Raw genomic sequence first — 22,005 nt, 5'->3', positions numbered from 1 at the left:
AGGCAGAGGCAGAGGGAGAAGCAGGCTCCCTCTGCCTCTGCCTGCCATTCTGTCTGCCTGTGCTCCCTCTCTCCCTCTCTCTCTCTGATAAATAAATAAAATCTTTAAAAAAAAAAAAAAAAAAAACCAAACTCAAGGGGCACCTGGGTGGCTCAGTGGGTTAAGCCTCTGCCTTCGGCTCAGGTCTTGATCTCAGGGTCCTGGGATCGAGCCCCACATCGGGCTCTCTGCTCAGCAGGGAGTTTGCTTCTCCCTCTCTCTCTGCCTGCCTCTCTGCCTACTTGTGATCTCTCTCTCTGCGAAATAAATAAATAAAATCTTTAAAAAAAAAAAAAAAAACCAAACTCAAGCAGGAGCTAAACATCTTCCAGATGCTGACCCCAGCCCCTGAATGTCAGGGCACGGTGCCTATGCTTGTTTGTTGCTTTCAGAGAAGGAGGAGGAAGGAGAGGCCATTCTTTATAGAAGCACCTGATATCATCACAAGACCTTTAAAAAGATGTGAGAAGTGATGGTTTGGGGGCACTCTCAGTTACAATTGCATTAATAATTATAGAATTGAGTCAGGGGTCTTTCAGTGACTCAGTCAGTTAAGCATCTGCCTTCGGCTCAGGTCATGATCCCAGGGTCTGGGGACCGAGCCCCGCCATCAGGCTCCCAGCTCAGCAGGGAGTCTGTTTCTCCCTTTCCTTCTGCCACTACCCGCTCTCATGCTCTCTCTTGCTCTCCCTCTCTCTTTCAAATAAATAAATAAAATCTAAAAAAAGAATAAGAATTGACTCTGTTAGTTTGCAAACTCAGCTTTATGCAACACAGGACTAACCAAAAGACTGTCATTTGAAATTTCAAATGAGCAATCTTAGGATGAGTAAGCAAACATCCTGATCACTGGCACAACTCTCTAATACCCAATCAGAAGAGTTTTTGGTAGTTGATGATTAACAGCAATGGGGAGCTGTTAGAGCAGAGACTATGAAAACTGAGGAGATGCTAAAGTTGGTCAGAGCACAGTGGGTTCGCCAAGACTGCATGCACATGGAGAACCACCAGAGCACCAAACAAATCCCAGCATCTAGCTCAGGCTGTGAGAAAATTTAAAAAGGGACACCTTACTAAAATGCGAGTAGAAAAAAAAATAAAATAAAATAAAACTAAATAAAATAAAATGCGAGTGGAGAGCCCAGAAAGGGGGGCTCTCCCATGGTACCATTCAACATCAAGAACTGCCCATTATAGATTTGAGAAAATGGGCTTCATATATACAATGGAATATTACTCAGCCATCAGGAAGGATGAATGCCCACCATTTGCATCAACATGGATGGAACTGGAGGAGATTATGCTCAGTGAAATGAGTCAAGCAGAGAAAGACAACTGTCATATGGTTTCACTCATATGTGGAACATAAGCAATAGCACGGAGAACATTAGAGGAAGGAAGGGAAGACTGAAGCAGGGTAGATCAGAGGAGGAGATGAGCCATGAGAGACTATGGACTCCAGGAAACAATTTGAGGGTTTCAGAGGGGAGGAGGTGCGGGGATGTGGTAGCCCAGTGATGAGTATTAAGGCAGGCATGTGTCCTAGTGATCACTGGGGGTTTTATGCATATAATGGGTCATGGAACACTACATCAAAAACCAGTGATGTAAAAAAAAAAAAAAAAAAGAAAGAAAGAAAAACAACTAATGATGTACTGTAATGTGACTAACAACATAAAAAAAAACCCAAAACCAAAAAAAACCAAACTGTCCATTACAGACAGACCCCCCAACAGAAGAATCCTCAACAGGAAAGAATCATCATCAGCTACAGGCCCAATAGGGAACAAAGTACACTGTCTCCTGTAGGAACTGACCACCTCCGCAACTCAGCCAATGAGAAACCATCTTCACCCTGAATTTTTGCCTTTCTCCCATGAATGTTTGTTTGAAACAACCCCTTCCAACTTCCTCCTTCTTCTCCATCAAACAACATTCCTCTCCTCTGTTGGTCTATCCTGTCATTTCTGCCATAGCCTGCTTGTCCCAAATTGCAATTCTCTGCTATTCCTGAAACAACCCACTTCTGCTGGTAAAATAACTGTTTTATTTTTAAAGTCAACAGCTGAAAACTCACAATGGGTGAACAAACCAAGAGAGCATGCCAAAGAAGTCAGAGCAATGAGATATCCCAGAGAAATAAGATTTTTTTAGGAGAACTTCCACCCACCGAAACAAAGATTCACACATTCTGCAATCTTCATTAAACTGACTTCAGCGATCTAGTCATCCCACATTCCATCTCGCAGAAAAAGAAATGGCTGTAAAAATCTAAGAATAATTTGGGGGTAAGGCATTTATAAGGGGAAAAAGTGTAGTGGGTGTTCAGCTGACATAACATTTCTTAAATCTTTCCAGGTTTATAGGGCGTGTTGGCCTTTACCATAAATCCCTCAGCGAACCCCAATATCACAAAAGTCCTCCTCATTTTGGTACGCTCAGCCTCTAGCTCAGTATGAGACACAAAGGAGGTCCACCATGTTCGTGAAGCTGAACCCACGAGCAAGCCTTTACTTTTCATTTTACTTTGTCTTTGATTTTTCATTCCTCCTTCATCTCTGCCCTTCTTTCCATCAATCATTTTCCATCTTTCACTAAAATAAACCTAACTCATGCACTTCCTATTTCCTTCTCACTTCCACCTCTGATTCTCCCACAATCTCCATCCCTGGGGTTTAGTGATTCTCAGTTTCAGAAAATGGGGTTCCTAAATACACACATCCACACGCATGTCTGCAAGCACGCACCCCTGCATGCACCCCTTCGCACACAATTCTAACTGCTAGTCTTTCGGGTCATTCACCAGCGTGTGTGAGGGAGTTCATACTGTGAGAACATTTCAACACACACTAGATGCTGATGCCTCCCCAAGGACAAGAGCAAGTTTCGTTTTCATTTCATTTTGTTCATGTGCTCACTATTAACATAACTCTAAATGACCCTGTTTTAGGAGTTACGAGACACTTTGGCCAATGTCCCTACCAAAAAGAAAAAGACAAAAATGCCAAGTGTTGGCAAGGACGTGGAGTGGTGCGAGCTCTCTCTTTGCCGAGGGTGGGATGGTAAGTTGATACAGATCCTTCAAACAACTGGGGGGCAGCTTCAACCACAGTAAACCATACATATCCAGTATCTACACAAGAGAAACCTGTGCCCACGTGTCCGGAAAGACATGTCCAAGAATGTCTGCAGCAGCACGAATAGCATAAGACTCGAAACAACTCACAAGTTGCTGGAGGAAGTCACGGAGATGACGTGACCACTGGTTGACCTGCCAGATGGACCCAGGCAATCAGAGGCACCTCACCCTTTCCCCTGCCCTGGAAATGTACGTTCTGCTCATAGCTCCCACGGGGGGAGCCATTCCAAGTATGTAGCCCTGAGACAGTAAGGGGTAGATACCATGTGGGCTGTATATATGGCTGACCCCAGTTAAGGCCTGTATATAAACTTTTGAGATTCTGGCAGTGGGGGCAGAGATCTACTTGACTTTCAGCAGCCCAAGACAAGCTTCTGAAGTAAGTCCCTTTGTTGACTAAACCTGCCAGCTACCCATCTGAAGTGCTCTGCCTCTTTCTTCGGTATATCCTCGCCCTCCGTGTCCAGGGGCCAGTTTGTGAACCAATGTATGTCCATCAAGAGCAGAAGAGGTAAATAAAATGTGTAGTATAGTCATACCATCAACTATGACATCACAGCGAAAATGAACCAATGGCACCTGTAACAAAATGGGCAAATCTCCAGCTGACCAGAGAACACACGCTCTGTGGCCCCACACATATAAACCTCAGCAACAGATAAGAAATTAACCTATGGGTATTCAGAAACACAAAACAAGGTGGTAAAGCTAGGAGGAAAAGCAAGAAAGTGATCAGAATAAAATCAAAAGACGGCTCCCTTTGGGAGGGAAGGGATCTGGGATTAGGAAGGGATCCGGGGGCTTCTGGAGAGCCGGCAGGATCCGATTTGTTGGCATAGATGGCAACAGCACAGTATTTACTCTATACAAATGTGTTGAGCAGTACAAAATTATTTTATGTGCTTTTCTGTTGTGGTATTATACAATCAAAAAGGTTAAAAAAGGGGGGAGGGGGGGGAGAAGAATCAAGGTAGGACAACTATTACCAAATAACTACTACCAAAAACACAAAACAAAAAAACAAACAAACAAAACAACAACAACAAACTGGTTCTTGGGTGGAAGGAAAGAGTGAAGTACGTCAGTTCTGTTCTATGAGGCATACCTCAAACAGAGCAGAGCTGTAAACGGACAGATTTGGGTGAGACCAAAGAATAACAAGAGAAGAAAAAGCAGGAGGAAGAAGAGGGGGAGGGAGGAAAAAAGAGAAAAGAAGGGGCGGGGCGGGAAGGCAAAGGAAGGCAAAGGGGAGGGAAGAGACACCTGTTCGCAATCAGTGACTGAAAAGCAGAACAATCCTTGCAAGAAAGTGAGTGTCCCATCCCTGGAGCTATGCAAGCCTGGGCTGCATAAACTGAGAGGGAGGTTCTGGAGACATTGGAACGCTGGAAAACGAACAGTCAACAATGTCCTTTCAGACCTAAGAGTCTACGATTCTATTTCTCTTTCTCACCAGTTACAGGTGCGGCCACTTAAAGAAACAAAACAGAACAAAACCCAAAACAATAACAAATGATCCAAATATCCTAAACATACAAAGTAGACACTCACTTCACAAAAGTGGTTCCTTTGAAAAAATAACAGGTATTTTTTAGGGGTTTGCGAACAAGCCATTAACTAACCAAAAATAAAGGACGGAGGGAGGCGGGGGCGGGAGGGGGGAAACTGAGGAACTTCACCGTAATGCTGGAGAAACCACTGTCAAAGAAGGCCCGATCATAAATGAAGAGCTGGTGTCAGAATAAAGGCAAAAATCCAAATCGTCCACAATGCTCCTCAAATGCTTTTCTTCTTTTATGATGGATTATCAAAATAGAAGGATTTCATAAAAACCATGGAGTGTGGAAATGTTCTTGCCTCACGTTAACTCAGAAGCCTTTAGCCTCCCCATCTCCGAGCTGATATCAATCCCCAGAATTAACTCTTTGACGCTTTCAGAGCAAGAGAGCGGAGCCTTGGCTGAAGGTTATCTTAGAACACATTACATGAAAAAAAAAAAACAGGATCCACTGAGCTGGTAATAATCCAGATTACCAACTAGTCCCCTTTCAGAGCAACAATGGATTTTAACCAGTTTTCTGTTTTATAAATATTATCGTGGCTCAACATATCTAGGAGACACAACATTACCCGCCGCTTTCATCCTGTTTGTATACTAATTATATCAACAACCTGAACCAACTTAACACTATACAAAAACACAGCTGATTTAGCAATCTGTAAATTATACATGTACAGAAATCTGTACCAGAATGTGCTACGTTTCACTCCTGCTAATGTGCATGGATTCTTACTGGCACCTACAATTGTTTGATACAGGTTTCCGAACATTAAAACATATGTTCTGCCTCGGATGGGACCATTTAGGGTAATATTTTTGTAGTTTTCTGGCACTAAAGTCTGCCAGCCTTCCTAAGAGAGTAAATGCCTGAATTTAAGCAACCATCAAAAAATATTCTGGAAAAACACTTTCCAATCATGAATATAAAGAGAAACGGGCTGGTTAGAAAGTCAAAAGGAGGATTTGAAATGATCACCGACATGATCAGAAGCAAAATCTGGAGCATAGTCACTTATTCCTGCTAACCACTTGCAACTATCCAAACCACAGATAATGACTATATCTCTCCTCCAAATGGTCTTCAGAACAAGTTAAACTAGATTTTTTTTAGTCCCATCAAGGACAATTAAACACCTTAAAAAAAAAGTTTTTTTAACACAATGTCAGGCCTAAATAAGAGCTCCAGCCAGAAACACCTGTGGAAAGGTGCTTGGACCAAGATTCATTCGAATGTAGAATTCTAAGGGGTAAGGAGGGTTTCTGGATTCCCACTATATCCCCAGTGTTCAAGAAATGGGCTCAGTAAGTCCTTTTCAAATGAACAAACCTGTCCCAGCTGCTGACTAGTCCCTGACGGGCCTCTAACTGCATTTTCTAACTCTGCCTTTTACTAACTAGAGGTAAATTACTTAAGGGTTCTTTTTTTTTTTTTTTAAGATTTTTATTTGTTTATTTGAGAGAAAGAGTAAGAGAACACAAGCAAGGGAAGCAGGAGAGGGAGAAGCAGGCTCCCCACTGAGCAGGGAGCTGATGCAGGACCCGATCTCAGGACCGTGGGATCATGACCTGAGCTGAAAGCAGACTTCTAACTGACCGAGACACGCAGGTGTCCCAAGATTCTCAGGTCTTAAAATTCTAAAATGGAGACACTGCTCCTCTTCTGCTTGCATATGAGGATCCAAGTTATTTAATACTTTATGACAGGTACTTGAATCAGTAAGGGCCTGTTACCCTGCAGGTGACTTCAGTTAACCCATGGACAAAGGTGAAACTGCTGCCCTTCCTTAAAACAGAATTAACTTCTCCTTTGCCCTGTTACTCTGTTTGGATGTGGCAGTGTGGCTGTTAGCCAAAATGGATGTGTTCTTGTTGTTATAACATTTTTATTCAATCTCCACTGGGAAATCAAGCTTCTCTAGAGAACATAATGGTAATACAAGGAGGTCGTTGCAGAATGTACCGTGAGGAACACGACACTGGGGTCAAGGGACTTTGGGTCTCATCAGCTCTGCCCTTAAATATTTGAGGAAATGTGCTTGCTTCGCTTTCTTCATGTATACAAAGATGGGGAAGGAGAGGCAGACAACATAGCAGCAAACCCCTCAGGTTATAATATTCCAGACACCAGATATTCAAATGGCCCAAGACAAAGCCAGTTTTATTATCCATAAACATATGAGAGTAGTTGTTTTTTTTGTTTTGTTTTGTTTTTTTAAGATTTTATTTATTTATTTGACAGACAGAGATCACAAGCAGGCAGAGAGGCAGGCAGAGAGAGAGAGAGAGAGAGAGAGGGAAGCAGGCTTCCTGAGGAGCAGGGAGCCCGATGCAGGGCTCGATCCCAGGACCCTCAGATCATGACCCGAGCCAAAGGCAGCAGCCTAAACCACTGAGCCACCCAGGTGCCCCAAAGGCTCGAAATGTTTTGTTTTTTAAGGATAACAGTAGTTACACATGCTAAATCTTATGGCTGGAAAAACAATGATGAATGATAGCCTCCAAAGACCTCCTGCGTCAGGCACTGTGTGCCTCCCACTTTGAATAAGTCATTTACTATTCCTAGGGCTGTTTTCTGATCTGTAAAAGATGAACAAAAATACTGCAATAAGACCACTGGGAGAAAATGCTTAATAAAGATGATCCAAAAAGTATTGCTATTTAAAGGTAAACTGCTATTTCAATACCGTAATGTCCAAAAAAAGGCTAGTGGATTTGGGGAGGAGACAATCAATATTTTTAAATAGACTTTTTTCCATCACAGTAAAATAAAATAATGCATGGAGATATTGTGATAGATCCATGAGTCCACATATTTTTCTTCTATTTCTGTTTTGGAAATGTGGTGAAAGGGATCACTAAAAGCTTATATCCCACGTGTCAAGACCAGAATATTTTCTTCTGAAATAATAGATAATTTTTAAAAATTCATCCAGCTCTCCTAGGATGTTTTGTTTGTGTTGTTGATGTTGTTTGGTTGGGTGGTTAACTGAAGTCAAGCTGTTGGAATTGGTGCTGAAATTAAAATGCCAACACTAAAAATATTCCCAGCGACTTAGTCTATTGACATTCTATATATGCTTAGAGAGAAGTGGTTCTAAGAAAATCAGAGTAATCTGCCGTCTCAGCTCCAAGATTCATTTTATGTTTGCGTGGTATTTCACCATTCTTTTTGCTTTTTAAGATTTATGTAATTTTAGAAAGAGAGACAGAAAGTGCAAGCAGGGAAGAAGCAGAGGGAGGGGGAATCCTTAAGCAGACTCCCCACTGAGTGGGGAGCCCACCACAGATGTTGATCCCAGGACCCTGAGATCATGACCTGAGCTAAATCCAAGAGTGAGACACTCCTCGGACTGAATCACCCAGGTGCCCCTGGTTCCACCATTCTTAAGGTCCTCCTACAAGCCCAGTGAACCTTATGACTGTTCCATATAAGATTCTTACCTCTCTCTCCACTCAAAAACATTATATGATGCACATTAAACATAAGCTTTCCCCTATGCCTTAAAGAACACAGCCTCTTCACACCACACTCCCCCTGCCCCCTGCAAAATGGAACTGTCATTGATATTTATGAGAAAGTTGGGTGTCAGGCACTCTGAGATCCCCAAATCTGCAAGACTGTCTCACAGCCCCTAACAGGTCAATAACCACAGCAGGTTAACTCTCAGTGATTTCATTTTAAAAAATGCATGAACACCTCGAGCTTTTTTATGACAAAAGAATTCATTTGACCCTTTGTGTAGTAATTATCATCCCCTCAAATCCCCAGGTCATAGCTGTGACCTTCTTCTAAAAGCCACCTCACTAAGTTTGAGTGGACAAGACATTGAAGGGAAAGGTGACCAACCAGAAATTCTTCAATACTCTTATTCTTCAGGGGCACACGATAAAGGATCATTTCTAAAATATTTAAATAATCCACAATAATATGTTATCATAGTTGACAAGTTTTTTGTTGCAAGCTAACCTTACATCACTTTTTAATTAAAGAGCATTTCTTGGAGGCGTAAGTCCCCTGAATCCCTAACTAAATCCAAATAGAAGCCCATGATTTTAACACAAGCTCCTTCTGAAAGCTCTAAAGCTGCGATATTTCCGCATTTTCAAAACCTATTTCCTCAGTCAACTCTTCGTACCATCTGCATCTGGAAGGAGAGGAGTCCCAGATCCCGTGAAGATATCTCCGCTCTTGGCCCCTTTCCATCCAGCCCTTTGACGAACCGGTGTGCAGCGCACCTGCCAGATGCCACCTCCTAACTGCTCTGCCAGGGCTTTAGCCAGGATGCTTTGCTGTGGGTCCTAAAGGCATCAGAAATATTCTTTTCCATCCCTGCTGCTGGAACTCTCACAGTCTAGCGCTTCACGACACGGTCCCTTTTAATGCCACAGAGAAAGAGAGGAGCGGAGGGCACTGGTTTACTGGGTAAGGGAGAGACTGACACACTGGGTGAGCTCGGGAATGGAGAGCTGAGCAAGATTTATAGGCGTAAAACACCGCTGAGGTATGGAAGAGAGGAACTATACGGCAGGTTTGTTCCTGTGATCCTTTGGCCAGCTCTGCACCTATGCGCTCCATTTCCCATAAAAGTCCAGGAGACTCTGTCCCTCGGGAGCCTCAACTTAACCTCCAAGAGGGTGGGTGGGTGGGTGAAGAGGTGGAACCGGGTAACCTGCAGCTCGTCCCTATATCCCCGCGTCACCACACCTCGGACTTTTCTGCTGCCCGGTGGAAAGTGGGAAGCAGCTGCCGCCCCCATCCCTCGGGGGCTCAGACCCGAGTGGCCTTCCCTGCTGCTGGCTCTCCCTGGGCAGAGGCAGCGCCCAGGGTGCAGCCGGAGCCCGACGGGCCGCGGCGGAGGGGTGGGCAGTGCCGATGCGGAGCGCGCCGCCGCTCCTGCCGCGTCCGGCTTCCCATCACTTTCCCCAATACTTTGCCCATCAGCTATCACGCTCTCTGGAGAGGAGACAGAGAAGAAGCGGGAAGAGCCCCAAAGGCGTCCCCAGCAGAGCTCTCCTCTTGGGACGGGGCCCCACAGACCTCGGCCCACCCTACCCACCTACCCCAGCCTCCGGGAGGCAGCCCCCGGCGCCCGCGCCGCGGCTCCCAGCACAGCTCCGAGTCCTACTGCATCTGCTGGCGCCGAGCGGCGGGAGGCGACGGCAATCGAGGCACGGGTAAAAAGCCTGGGTAACCGAAATCCGAATACACCTCTTACCACTGGACCGCCGGACAATGTTCTCCAGAAACGTGTTCTGCGGGGCCACCAGTCCTCTCCTGCCCCCGGCCATGGTCATCCTCCCGGCAGTTTGGAGTCCTGGGGGCGTCCCGGCGCGGCTTCTCACGGCAGCAGGAAGCTGGGCGCCGGGCCCTCACGCGATCCCAGCTCCAAGCGCCCCATGCGCCCCGCGGGGACCCGGGCGGCCAGGGGCGGCGGCTCCCTCCCGCGGCCACCCTCGCGCCCTCTTCGCGCCTCCCTCCCTGCGGCCCGCCTCGCAGAGCACTCGCGCGGGGTTCGCCCAGCCGCAGCCGCTTCCGGGTGGGCGGAGGGAGCCGCGGCGCCTGGGACTGGGCGCCCCCTACCGGGCGCTGCGCCCCCCACCCCCGCCGGCCTGCGGGAGGGCTAGCGCGGGGCTCCCGCAGCGGCGGGGAAGCTGCTGGCGACGGTGGGCGGAGGCTGGGTTAGCAGCGCCACCCTCTGGGCACAGCCCCGCGCTGGGTTCGGGATGCGCCTTGGGCTAGTGGAGAGGAAGGCGTTCTGAGCCCTGTCCTTGGTGGATTCACTTCAGACAAGGTCACCCCGAGTCCTGGGGGGACATGATCCTGTAACTCTCTTCCTTCGCTCTCTTTCAGGCCGGAGCCTCTGGGGGAGCTCTGAGCCTCTTGGAACACCTTCCCTCCTCTCCTTAGGGTTTGTTAGCCTCGTCTGTGAAAGTTGCCAGTGTTCCACCTGTAGTTAAAGAAGCTGAATTTAAAGAGGTCAGAGGTGCAGAGTGACCACCTGACCGAGTTCCCGAAGAACGAAGAACGGTCTTGAGTTGCTAAGATAACCAAAGGCACAAATGCAGGCTCTGGACGTTTGATAAATTTGCTGAGTGACTGACGTCATTGCCACTCTTATCCAGCATCTACTTTCCAAAAAAGGGCAAGAAAATATATGTACATATGCATAACTTTTTTTAGCCCAAGCGCAACCTGTTAATAGGAGCAAACTGACAGACATCAAAACAGTGGGCTTGGGGCACCTGGGTGGCTCAGTGGGTTAAAGCCTGTGCCTTCAGCGGGGGTAATGATCCCAGGGTCCTGGGATCGAGCCCTGCACCAGGCTCTCTGCTCAGCTGGGAGCCTGCTTCCTCCTTTCTCTGCTGCCTCTCTGCCTACTTGTGATCTCTGTCAAATAAATAAATAAAAATATTTTTTAAAAATCTATATGAGGAAAAAGTACAAAATTCTAGTGAGAGAAATCAGAGAAGATATAAATAAATGGAGAGGCGTTCATAGATAGGAAAACTGAATACTGTCAAGACTGTCAGTCTTCCCCCCGCCGGTTCAGTGGGTTAAAGCCTCTGCCTTCCACTGGGGTCATGATCCCAGGATCCTGCCTGCCTCTCTGCTTACTTATGATCGCTTTCTCTGTCAAATAAATCAAATAAATAAATAAATAAATATCTTAAAGATCAAAAACAAAAACAGTGGGCTTGCCTCTGAGGGCAAATGCCTGGGGTGGAGGGATGGGGCCAGCAGCTTCCCCAGACTTTGCATAAGGACTGTCTATACCACAAGGATGAAGTACTGGTCTCCACACCTGCCCCTGATATAACGAATCACATACATCAAAGTTTTCCGGGCAGGACCTCATGTTGGCTCGCTTTCCTGTGCTCATTTCGTTGGGCCATTTCCACCTGAACATGACTCTTTTTACCTGTCTTTTTTACTGTATGTCCCCGGTGGATGTGGCCAGAAATGGTTTTCCACCTGAACATGACTCTTTTTACCTGTCTTTTTTACTGTATGTCCCCGGTGGATGTGGCCAGAAATGGTGCCCCACAAAAGGAATGAGCTGATAGTTTTCTGGTCAGTTCCAGACTAGATGAATAGTTGACACAAAAATGTTTACAAGGGGCACCTGGGTGGCTCAGTGGGTTAAGCCTCTGCCTTCGGCTCAGGTCATGATCTCGGGGTCCTGGGATCGAGTCCGCGTTGGGCTCTCTGCCTCAGGCAGGGAGCCTGCTTCCTCCTCTCTCTCTGCCTGCCTCTATGCCTACTTGTGATCTCTCTCTGTCAAAAAAAAAAAAAAAAATGTTTACAAGGGAAAAACAGACCCCACCACGCCAATGGTCCAGGTTAACCATCCTGACTCACCCTATTTGTATTGCAGACTGCCTGTCTCCATTTACTAGTCTCAAAATGCAGGGACTGATTCTTGCCCAGCAGTGTCAGCGTTACCGTGAAGATCAAACATAATGATGTGGGGGGCAGCGCTCTAAACTGTGAAGTGCTATACCAAGGTAAGACGGCATCATTGAGTGACTAAATAAATTGGGCTGTTGCAGACATCATCGTGTGAGGCCACAAAGTAAACAGGGGTGGGCTAATAGCCCAGTTAGGTAAGGTTTGTGTAGGATTTGAAATCGAAGTAATGATAACACTTCTTCCATAAGATAGCCCATCACATAAGCTTAGAGCTGCAATTTCTTAAGCCCTAGCTCCATCTAGTGGCCCTTTGTTCAATTACAAATGAGGTAACATGGTGATTGGCAAGAGCTTATCTGAAATGTATTTGGTGCTGAGCTGGCTCCGTGGTGACTGCACACTTCACTTGAATAAGTTCATTTGAATAAGGTTCTTAAGGTTATGTTATCTAAAGCACAAACATGCCCAAAGGGAGATTTTTCATGACAATATTAAAAACCCATCAAGCAACCTCATAATTCTGCTTGTGCAAGGAAGATCAAGAAGAGAATGGGGGGAAACTGTCAGAGAGAATTAATAAAACTTCTCAGATTTTAATGAGCTTTCCTGTTCTGCGGCTCAGATAAAAAAGAAACAGATGATACTCATTTGAGGTGAGAGATGTTAAAGACTTTAACCTGATAAGAAGAAAGAACAAGAATATCTCTCCCATTTTAATTTTAAATGTAGTACTACTGTGATTCTCATCATGCACTACATTGTAAGGGGAGGGGCACCGTTTTAAATACTATAAATTTTAGTGGCACACTTGGAGAGATTAAAAGACCTAAAAGAACACTAAAAAGTCAGCAATCTTTAACCACCATTACTACTCAGTGTGACCATGTCACACAGTGTCTATGAAAGCACGCCTCAAAGAGAAAGCAAAGCATTCTCTTGCCCCACGCTCAGCACTATCAGACTGTGGGAAGAGAGTTGTGTTCTGTCCCATCCACGTTCTCTTTGATAATTCACAGGCCAAGGTTGCATGTGCTCAGTAAACACACCATCTTTTCAGGAGCAGGTTTGACAATACACTCTACTTCTTACCTCTTACTTGACACCTTCTGTTCCCTACTCTACATTCAGTTCCAGGATCTGCTCAGCTTCAGATTCTGAGATCTATTACTGAAATGTAAGAATCTCAGTTGGAGCAAGCTTTCTTCTTACAAATTTGTCAAAATCTGGTAACACATTTGTAAGGGATTCACACTACACCGATGTGCCTTGGCAAAGCAGTTGAGAGTTCCAGTATTTTTATATAACAGGCAAAACCACTTCTCATTTAAAGGGACAATTTTAAATAACTGTGATCAGAATTCAAATTAAGTTGCCTCTATCCCTCCTTGCAGAAAGTTGGGTACCACTGTCTAGAACTTCTACTGAGAATAGAGTCTGAAATGAAACCTTGTAAACTTTGACTCCAATGCCTCTCACCTACCCTTCTCAGCAGTTCTCCTCCTGTACTTTCTAGCATTTAGTTTATCCCTCAATTATATCATATTATCATTATATCATATCACACAATAGATGGAGAGCTCCTTGAAACAAGGTGAACTTTGCCAGTCATTGTTCTGACCAACGTAATTGAGACATGATGTAATTAGTGAGTTCACCGGGGACTGGATAGTGATGGATACTACAACAGAGAGAGCATGGCAATCGAAGGATGCAGACTGGCTGGGAAAGGAGTCCAGAGGTTACCAGAAAAATCTCTATGCCCGACAGCAACAAAAAAAAACTATCAAATACAGAGGAAGACAATGCCATGTATGGGGGGGGTGGCTGTGGAAATGACAAAATGCAAAGAGAGAGATTCCTTTTTTTTTTCTTTTATTAAGACCGTCAGGTATAGGTGACACCTTTCAGAAAGCCAAGGACCCCGATGGGGTCTGTGATCAAAGGAGGGAGACTGATATTAAGCGGAGGTCAGGCAAAGCTTTATTTCGCACCTGCACCGAGATGGCCAGGGCCATCTCTTACGGAGAAAGCGACGACCCCCAGCCTCACAGACTAGCTTTTATTGAGTAAAGGCCATGTCGTTGAGCCTGACCAATGACAGGCTCTGTTGTAATACACAGAGAAAGTTGCATAGTCATGCTAGGTCACACATGGGTGGCCAATTAAATTACAATTTACCCTATAGTGGCTGTTTGAACTAGCCTATCACTCTGGTCAGAACTGGCACCCTAGTTTAGCGCCAAAAGACGGGGTTTACATTCTTTGGCAGTTAGGGAGATAATATGTGTGCTTTACTGATTGGATGTCTCCATCTGGCCTGACTCATCCTTGCATTCTGGGCTCTGTTATCTCCACCTGACCTAACCCATCCTTGTATTTGGGCTCTGTTATCAGGGACTGGTTGACAATATTTTACTGGTTTCCCAGACTTGCTTTTAAGTAAATTCCCCTGGCTGTGGCGGGGGGGGGGGGGGGGGTCAGTTTAAGTTTTACTGCATAAACAACAAAATGGCTGTTTAACCAAGATGGAGTCGCTCTGGCTAAGTAGGCCCCTACAGACCCCTCAAACATGAAAGAGTCACCAATGAGTCCTGGAAGCTCTGGGAGCCAAAATGGCCAAGCAGGGATGCCTCATCATTACCAAACAATTAGCACCATTAGGAGAAATTGAACGTGAAGGTAACCTCACCTGCTCTGCCACCATGATGAAATATTTAAAACAGGGGGAATTTGCAGCAAGAGAAATTTCAGCTCCTATAACCCAATGACTGATGTGTTATTTGTTACATTTAATTTCTGTTAACAAAAATTCTTTTCTAATAAACTTACAGGAAGAGGGTTGTGAAGGCCATATCCACTGGAAGGACCTGTTCTTTATTATAGATACTTCCCCTCACCCCTAGAGGGCTGGGAGAAGGGAGAGAATGTGCCACAATGAGAATCATACTCCATAATCTATGTGACCGGGGAAAAGGATGCACAGATGTGGGTGTTGCACTCAACTGCGGCTAACTCAATAGGCATTTATAAATGTCTGTAGAATTGGGTTATGTCCTTCTAATGTCCAAACTTAATATCCTTCTTTCTCATTTCCTATTATCATCAGAAAACAGGATCCGTTACTGCACTCCCCCTCATGGAAAATAATTAAAAGCCATTTACAGCAGTCTCATTTTATTATGACATTTGCTCAGAGACTAGTATATAGCAGTCACTGGGAGAGATTCTGAGGATGGAAAGATGCTAATGATCGGCACTTACGCTCAAGAAACTCAATAAACACTTGGTGAATGCTTTGCTTCTTTACAATTTCTCTGCTTTTAGCTACCTTCCTCTCTCAGTTACACACTCTAAATCTTTCTTTCTCTGTCAATAAATTATAGTTCAGCTTGATCTCATCCCTGAAGACTTTCCCAACTCCTCTTAACTGACACTTGATCTTCCTCTAAGGTCTTGAAATCCCACCGATCCCCCTCCTTTGGAGGTTATTCATCTGGTATGACCTGTGTTCCTAGAAGCCAGAAGCTGCAATGAGAATTCATCTAACCTCTCACTACCGTCTTCAAATCACTACTCTTCCACATTCATATAAACTTTTTCCTTTGAAGACCATGATCAATAGAAATAACACTCTACTCTTCTTCATTTCTTTAAATAGATTTAGGGAAAATTTTATTCAGTTTTGAAAAAGTTGAGGTGTTTGTGGGACATAACAAAGAAATATTGAGTAGGCAGGGGATACACACAGGTGTAGAGCCCTAAAGACACATCTGGGTAGAGCCAGAGATTGCAAATCAACAATTTACAGACTTCAGAGGAGGCTGAGAAGGAGCAGTTTGGAAGCAGGGACAACTCTGAGAAGCAGTTTTCTAGAAACCCAGAGAAAGAAAAAGTCTTTGAAGTGGGAGAAATGAAGAACACCATCATATGCTATATGCTGTAAACACTGGAAAATGTCCACTGGATCTAATGATTCACTGGTGATTTGAGACCTTAGTAGATACATTTTCAATGGAATACTGGGGAAGAAGCCAAGTTACAATGACTTTAAAGGGTAACTAGAAACTAACAATCAAGATGGCAGATTGAGCTAAGGAGAGGTGAGTACTGCCTTTCTACAATAAACATAGAAAGGACAGGGAAAAAAAAATTTTTTTTTTAATTTATTTGACAGACAGAAATCACAAGTAGGCAGAGAGGCAGGCAGAGAGAGAGGGGGAAGCAGGCTCACCACCATGCAGAAAGCCCAGCATGGGGCTTGATCCCAGGACCCCGAGATCATGACCAGAGCCGAAGGTAGAAGCACAACCCGCTGAGCCACCCAGGTGCCCTGGAAAAAATGTTTTTAAATGTATGTTTAATATATTGCCAAGATCAAAAGCAAAAAGGGGAAATTTTCACATGTCAAAAATAGGAAGGAACCCACAGCAATTAGTGGGAATCTAAGGGAATGGGGAGGCTTATAACCTAAAAATAAAGGCACCTTACAGGCTGCACTTTAAGTATTTGTGTGATGGTATAAACTGAGGTTACAGGCTCTGTGCATAGTGAGGAAACTGGAACTCGAATTCTGGTGAAATCAGGAGCTTGGAAAATTGGGACCTACCACCCCTAGTTCTCAGCTTGCCCAGAACATGGGTAGAAACAGTTGACCTTCAGGAATCAGAACCCCTAGACAAAACATCCCACATATTTGGAGTGGGATTTTCCCAGATGCCCTCACAGTGTGACAACTCTGTGCCAAGAAATTTTTTTTTAAAGATTTTATTTATTTATTTGTCAGAGAGAAAACACAAGCAGGCAGAGTGGCAGGCAGAGGCAGAGAGAGAAGCAGGCTCCCTGCTGGACAAGGAGCCTGGTGCAAGATTCGATCCCAGGACCCCGGGATCATGACCTGAGCTGAAGGCAGAGGCTTAACCAACTGAGCCACCCAGGCATCCCTGTGCCAAGAAATTTATATAGAAATCTCACATAGCCCTATCAGAAACCAATAAGAAACTACCCCCAAAGGAAAACCTGTACTAAACAGAATACCTCAAGGTCCAAATGATAAAAATTCTCCCCAAAAGTGAGCATACACACATAATTACAAATTACACCAAATTGAGTTTTCCAAAATTAAATTCTCAAACTTAAAAAGTGGCATAAGGGGAAACAAACAAATCAGACATATTGCAGTGAAACTTCAGAACATAAAAGGAAAAGATAATCTTAAAAACTATTGTAGGAAAAAATACATTAGCTACAAAGAAATGAAAATGACACTGCCATTAGAGATCTCAACATGAACAAGAGAGTCAGAAACAGTGGAATACATGACGAATTCCCATATATACCCAATGGAATGGTTAAAATCAAAAAGACTGACAGCACAACATGTTGGCAAGGATGTAGAGCCATCATACGTTGTTGTGGAAATGTAAAATAATAAAAGCCACTTTGGAAAATAGCCTAGCAGGTTTTTGTTGTTGTTATTGTTGTTGTAATCATGCTGTATTGTCTTTAGTTAAGGATTTCCAATCACATCATCCACTGCTCTGGCCACCAGTCTCTTATCTCTCTCTTCAGCAGTGGTAAGGTGGATACCCTTTCCATGGGGAAGAGAAATCCATGGCTTTTTGAGTTTGCCAATAACAAAATATTGGAGAGCCAGGTGGCAAAGCTGTTGACATTGGCATCTTTCACATGAACCATATCAAGAGAACAAAGGTAACTCTCTCAACTGGTGATCACACCAATTCTTTCCAGATTAGCACCTCAGGTCACCATGCACAGATTACCAGTGTCAGAGATGGTGAAAATGGTAATATTTCCAGTCTCCAAATCAATCTAAATTGTGTCATTCACTTTGATGAGGGGATCAGAATAGCAGATGGTGTGGGCATCATGGATCACCAGATGGGGGATTCCTTTTGTTCCCACAAAGGTCTTTCTCACTTTGTGGGGAGCCTGAGTGGCTCAGTTGGTTAAGTGTCTGCCTTTGGCTCAGATCATGATCCCAGGGTTCTGGGATCAAACCCTGCATTGGGCTCTTACTCAGTGGGGAGCTTGTTTCTCCCTCACCCTCTACCTGCTGCTCCTCCCTCTCTCAGTCAAATAACTAAATTTTAAAAATTTAAATTTAATTTTTTTTTCAAATCTACTTGCTGCTCCCCATACTTGTGCTCTCTTTCTGTCAAATAAATAAATAAAATCTTTTTAAAAAAGACAACAACAACAAGAAGATCTCACTCACTTTGTACAACTTATACTTAACCTCCTCAGGTGTAATCTAATGAAGAGCAAAGCAAGCCTTGGTATCATAGATCAAATGGAAATTCTCCCCAGTCTTGTGGGTGAATGGTGAAAAGAAATCAGAACGATGTTTTCCTCTTAAGGGGGTTTCTGGAGATTACCTGGGAAGGGGTATGATGGAACTTTCTAGAAAGAATGGCACCGTTCTATATCTTAATGAGTGTATAGGTTATTAAGGTACATGTATTTGTCACAACTCACAAAATGATACATTTGAGTTTTATACATTGTGTATATTTTATTTCAGAAAAGGAATTCTAAACACATATAGCTAATCATATTCCATCTAAGCATTTAAGAGTGAAGTACATGGATGTTTACAACTTTTTTAAATGCATCAAAAAATAATATGGAGAAATAAATAAACAGATATAGGATAAAACAAACACAGCACGGTGTTAACAAATATAGAATCCAGGTGGTTAGGATATAGGTGTTTACTGTAAAAGTCTTTCTACTCTTCCATATATTTGAATTATTTTCATATCCACCTGAACTATTAACTTTAAAGGAGGATAAAATAAGGCATTTTCTTTTTTTTTTTTTTAATATTTTATTTATTTATTTGACAGACAGAGATCACAAGTAGGCAGAGAGGCAGGCAGAGAGAGAGAGGAGGAGGAGGAAGGCTCCCTGCTGAGCAGAGAGCCCGACATGGGGCTCGATCCCAGGACCCTGAGATCATGACCTGAGCTGAAGGCAGAGGCTTTAACCCACTGAGCCACCCAGGTGCCCCAAATAAGGCATTTTCAAATACAGAAAGGATAAAACTGCTAGACATTTGCTGAAAGAAATGATTATAAAATATACTATGGCAGAAAAGAAAATGAGCTGAAGAGAGAAGTGGAGCACAAGATACAATGCTAAACAGAGAAACTGGTAAAAAAAAAAAAAAAGTATTACTAAACTTCAATAAATATTGACTCCTAAAAATATTGAGGACAATAACAGATAAATTGGAAGAATCCTAACAACATGGTGGCACTGAAATACTTGACAACAATGAATTGAGTATTGGAAATTGAAATATTCTAAAGTTCTAATTTAGACATAGCAAAAATCGGTTAAATTTTAGACTTTGTTAGAAAAATTTACAACTTTCAAATCAGCAAAGGGAAATGGGAATGGGGATAAAGAAAATATAATCAAACTAAAATATGCCATTAAAAGAGGAAAAAAGGTGTAAAGAATAAATACAGTAGACATAAAATACATTAAAGGTGGCAGAAATATAACCAAATATATCAGTAATCACAATAAATATAAATTGATTAAATTTGCTTATTAAAACAAACTTTTAGATCAGATAAAACAAAACAAAATCCCTCTTTTGCTGGTTTAAAAGAATCTCACTTGGAGGATGATTACACAGAAATGTTTAATATGGAAAGAGATGAAAATTGGGCGCCTGGGTGGCTCAGTGGGTTAAGCCACTACCTTCAGCTCAGGTCATGATCTCAGGGTCCTGGGGTCGAGTCCCACATCAGGCTCTCTGCTCAGCAGGGGGCCTGCTTCCCTTCCTCTCTCTCTGCCTGCCTCTCTGCCTGCTTGTGATCTCTCTCTGTCAAATAAATAAATAAAATCTTTAAAAAATAAAAAAATAAAAAAAAAAAAGGAAAGAGATGAAAATGGATATAGTAAGACTTTGGATTTGGGCAGTCTTTCAAATTAGAAATTTAAAAACCCTCCTACTACATATATCAAAAACAACAACAACAACAACACTGGACAAAACAAATAATTTTATATATATCCTTTTAAGTGAGTAGCTATCAATTCAAATGTAAATAAATGTTCAGCGACCAAAAGTGAAGACAGAACTGAAAACAAAGCAATGAGTACACTGTGGTCATTTTACACTGTGGTCATCCAAGCAAACTAGGGGTGGGAGTGTGGAAAACCAAAAGCCATGTCAATAAAAGTTTTGTTGTCATGTTGAAGAGTTTAGACTTTACTCTGTGAACAGTCTAGAGGAACAAAAACTTAAACAGGTACATGAATTACTCTAGGTTCTGGGGATACAGTAGTGAAGAAGGCAAATATTCCTTAAGGAGCTAAATTCTGATTAAGTAGGTTGGCAAAAAAAAATAATAATAATACACACTTTATTTTGTGTGTTAAAACATGGACTTTTTTTACTCACTTTTATTTCATTTTGCAGCTAAAAGAGAAAGATCCAGAGCAGGTATAATCATTATAGGAAATAACTTAACTGTCAGCATTATTTTCCAACATGAGACCTTGGAGATGGGTGCTGTTAAGTTAAGGGGATATTTCAGCAGTTTTCCGCCTTCTCAGAAGATCCTTTGACATTTTCTTTTCCAGTTGACTACTTCATTATAACTGGTATTGGAATCCATAAAAAGTTACTCTAACCCAATTCTAACATGACCTTTATGAAAAAGATCTTATTTTTCCTTTAAACAAAAGATCTTCACATCTAATTAGTACTGTGAAAATCCTGCCTAGTTACTTACTACTGCATAACAAATTACCTTACAATTCAGTAGCTTAAAACAACCAATATTTATTATCTCACAGTTTATGTGGGCCAGGAATCTAGGGAGATTAGCTGGGTGCCTTTCGTACTAGGTTTCTCATGAGACTTTAATCAAACTATTGACTGGGACTGCAGTTTCATCTGACGGTTTAATAATTTTTTTTTTTAAAGATTTTATTTATTTATTTGACAGATAGAGATCACAAGTAGGCAGAGAAGCAGTCAGAGAAAGAGGAAGGGGAGCAGGCTCCCTGCTGAGCAGAGAGCCCAATGAGGGGCTCGATCCCAGAACCCTGGGATCATGACCTGAGCCGAAGACAGAAGCTTTAACCCACTGAGCCACCCAGGTGCCCCATCATCTGACGGTTTAAATAGCAGAGGATCTGCCCCTAAGCTCCCTCATGTGGTTTTGGGGAAGATTTAATTCCTAACCATAGGCCAGAAGCATCCTTTAGTCCTTGCTGTGTGGGCCTCTCCCTGGGGAAGCTGACAACACGGCAGACCCTCAGAGTGAGGAAGTGAGAAAGCACAAGAGTGGATGCAGGGGTTATTGTGAATTGTCTTAGAGGCTGCTTACCACATCTACTTTTGACCCGAAACTTCTATCTTTTCAGTTTGATTATTCAACCATTGTCCACCTCAAACATCCTTCTGTGTCTTTGGGACATTCAGGTCACTGAAGTCCCCATTAGTCAACACTACCATCGTGACCACCATGATGTTTACTTCCCACGTCGTTCAGTTTAGATAGTTGTCGTTTGTCAGTAACTCTCTCACCAACATCTTAAGACTCCCTTGCCCCTTTACCCTTTATTGTTTCATAAACCCAATCCTGGATAAATACACTATCTGTTCTCTTTGTGTCTGCATCTTGGCAGCTAAACCATGCTTAGGGAAATTGTGAAATAGGCCAGAGAGGCATTGCTACCTATACCTGGAAGATTTCCTCCCTGACCAGAGCTTTCAGCACTCCCTGGCAGTCATGGTATACTTCTTGAGTCAGCTTGCTTGCTACGCTTTACCAGCTAAAACCTTCTTTCTTCAACCAACACACCCTCATT

General features: G+C 43.2%; 1 protein-coding gene and 1 pseudogene across 2 annotated transcripts in view; both read right to left on the bottom strand.

Moving 5' to 3' along the window:
• Positions 1-10,659, bottom strand: part of KCNH1 (potassium voltage-gated channel subfamily H member 1) — a 407,094-nt gene extending 396,435 nt beyond the window's left edge. For both annotated transcript variants that reach the window (XM_059412951.1, XM_059412952.1), the window contains exon 1: positions 9,956-10,659. In XM_059412951.1, coding sequence (XP_059268934.1) covers positions 9,956-10,034 — 79 coding nt within the window. In that variant the 5' untranslated portion in view covers positions 10,035-10,659. The remainder of the gene's footprint in view (positions 1-9,955) is intronic.
• Positions 10,660-17,656: 6,997 nt separating this feature from the next.
• LOC132025985 (small ribosomal subunit protein eS4, X isoform-like) lies at positions 17,657-21,649 on the bottom strand (annotated as a pseudogene).
• Positions 21,650-22,005: the final 356 nt, after the last annotated feature.

This window comes from Mustela nigripes, chromosome 10 (assembly GCF_022355385.1).
Source record: "Mustela nigripes isolate SB6536 chromosome 10, MUSNIG.SB6536, whole genome shotgun sequence".
In the NCBI taxonomy this organism is placed as follows: Eukaryota; Metazoa; Chordata; class Mammalia; order Carnivora; family Mustelidae; genus Mustela; species Mustela nigripes.
This window is presented reverse-complemented; position numbering and strand designations above follow the sequence as displayed.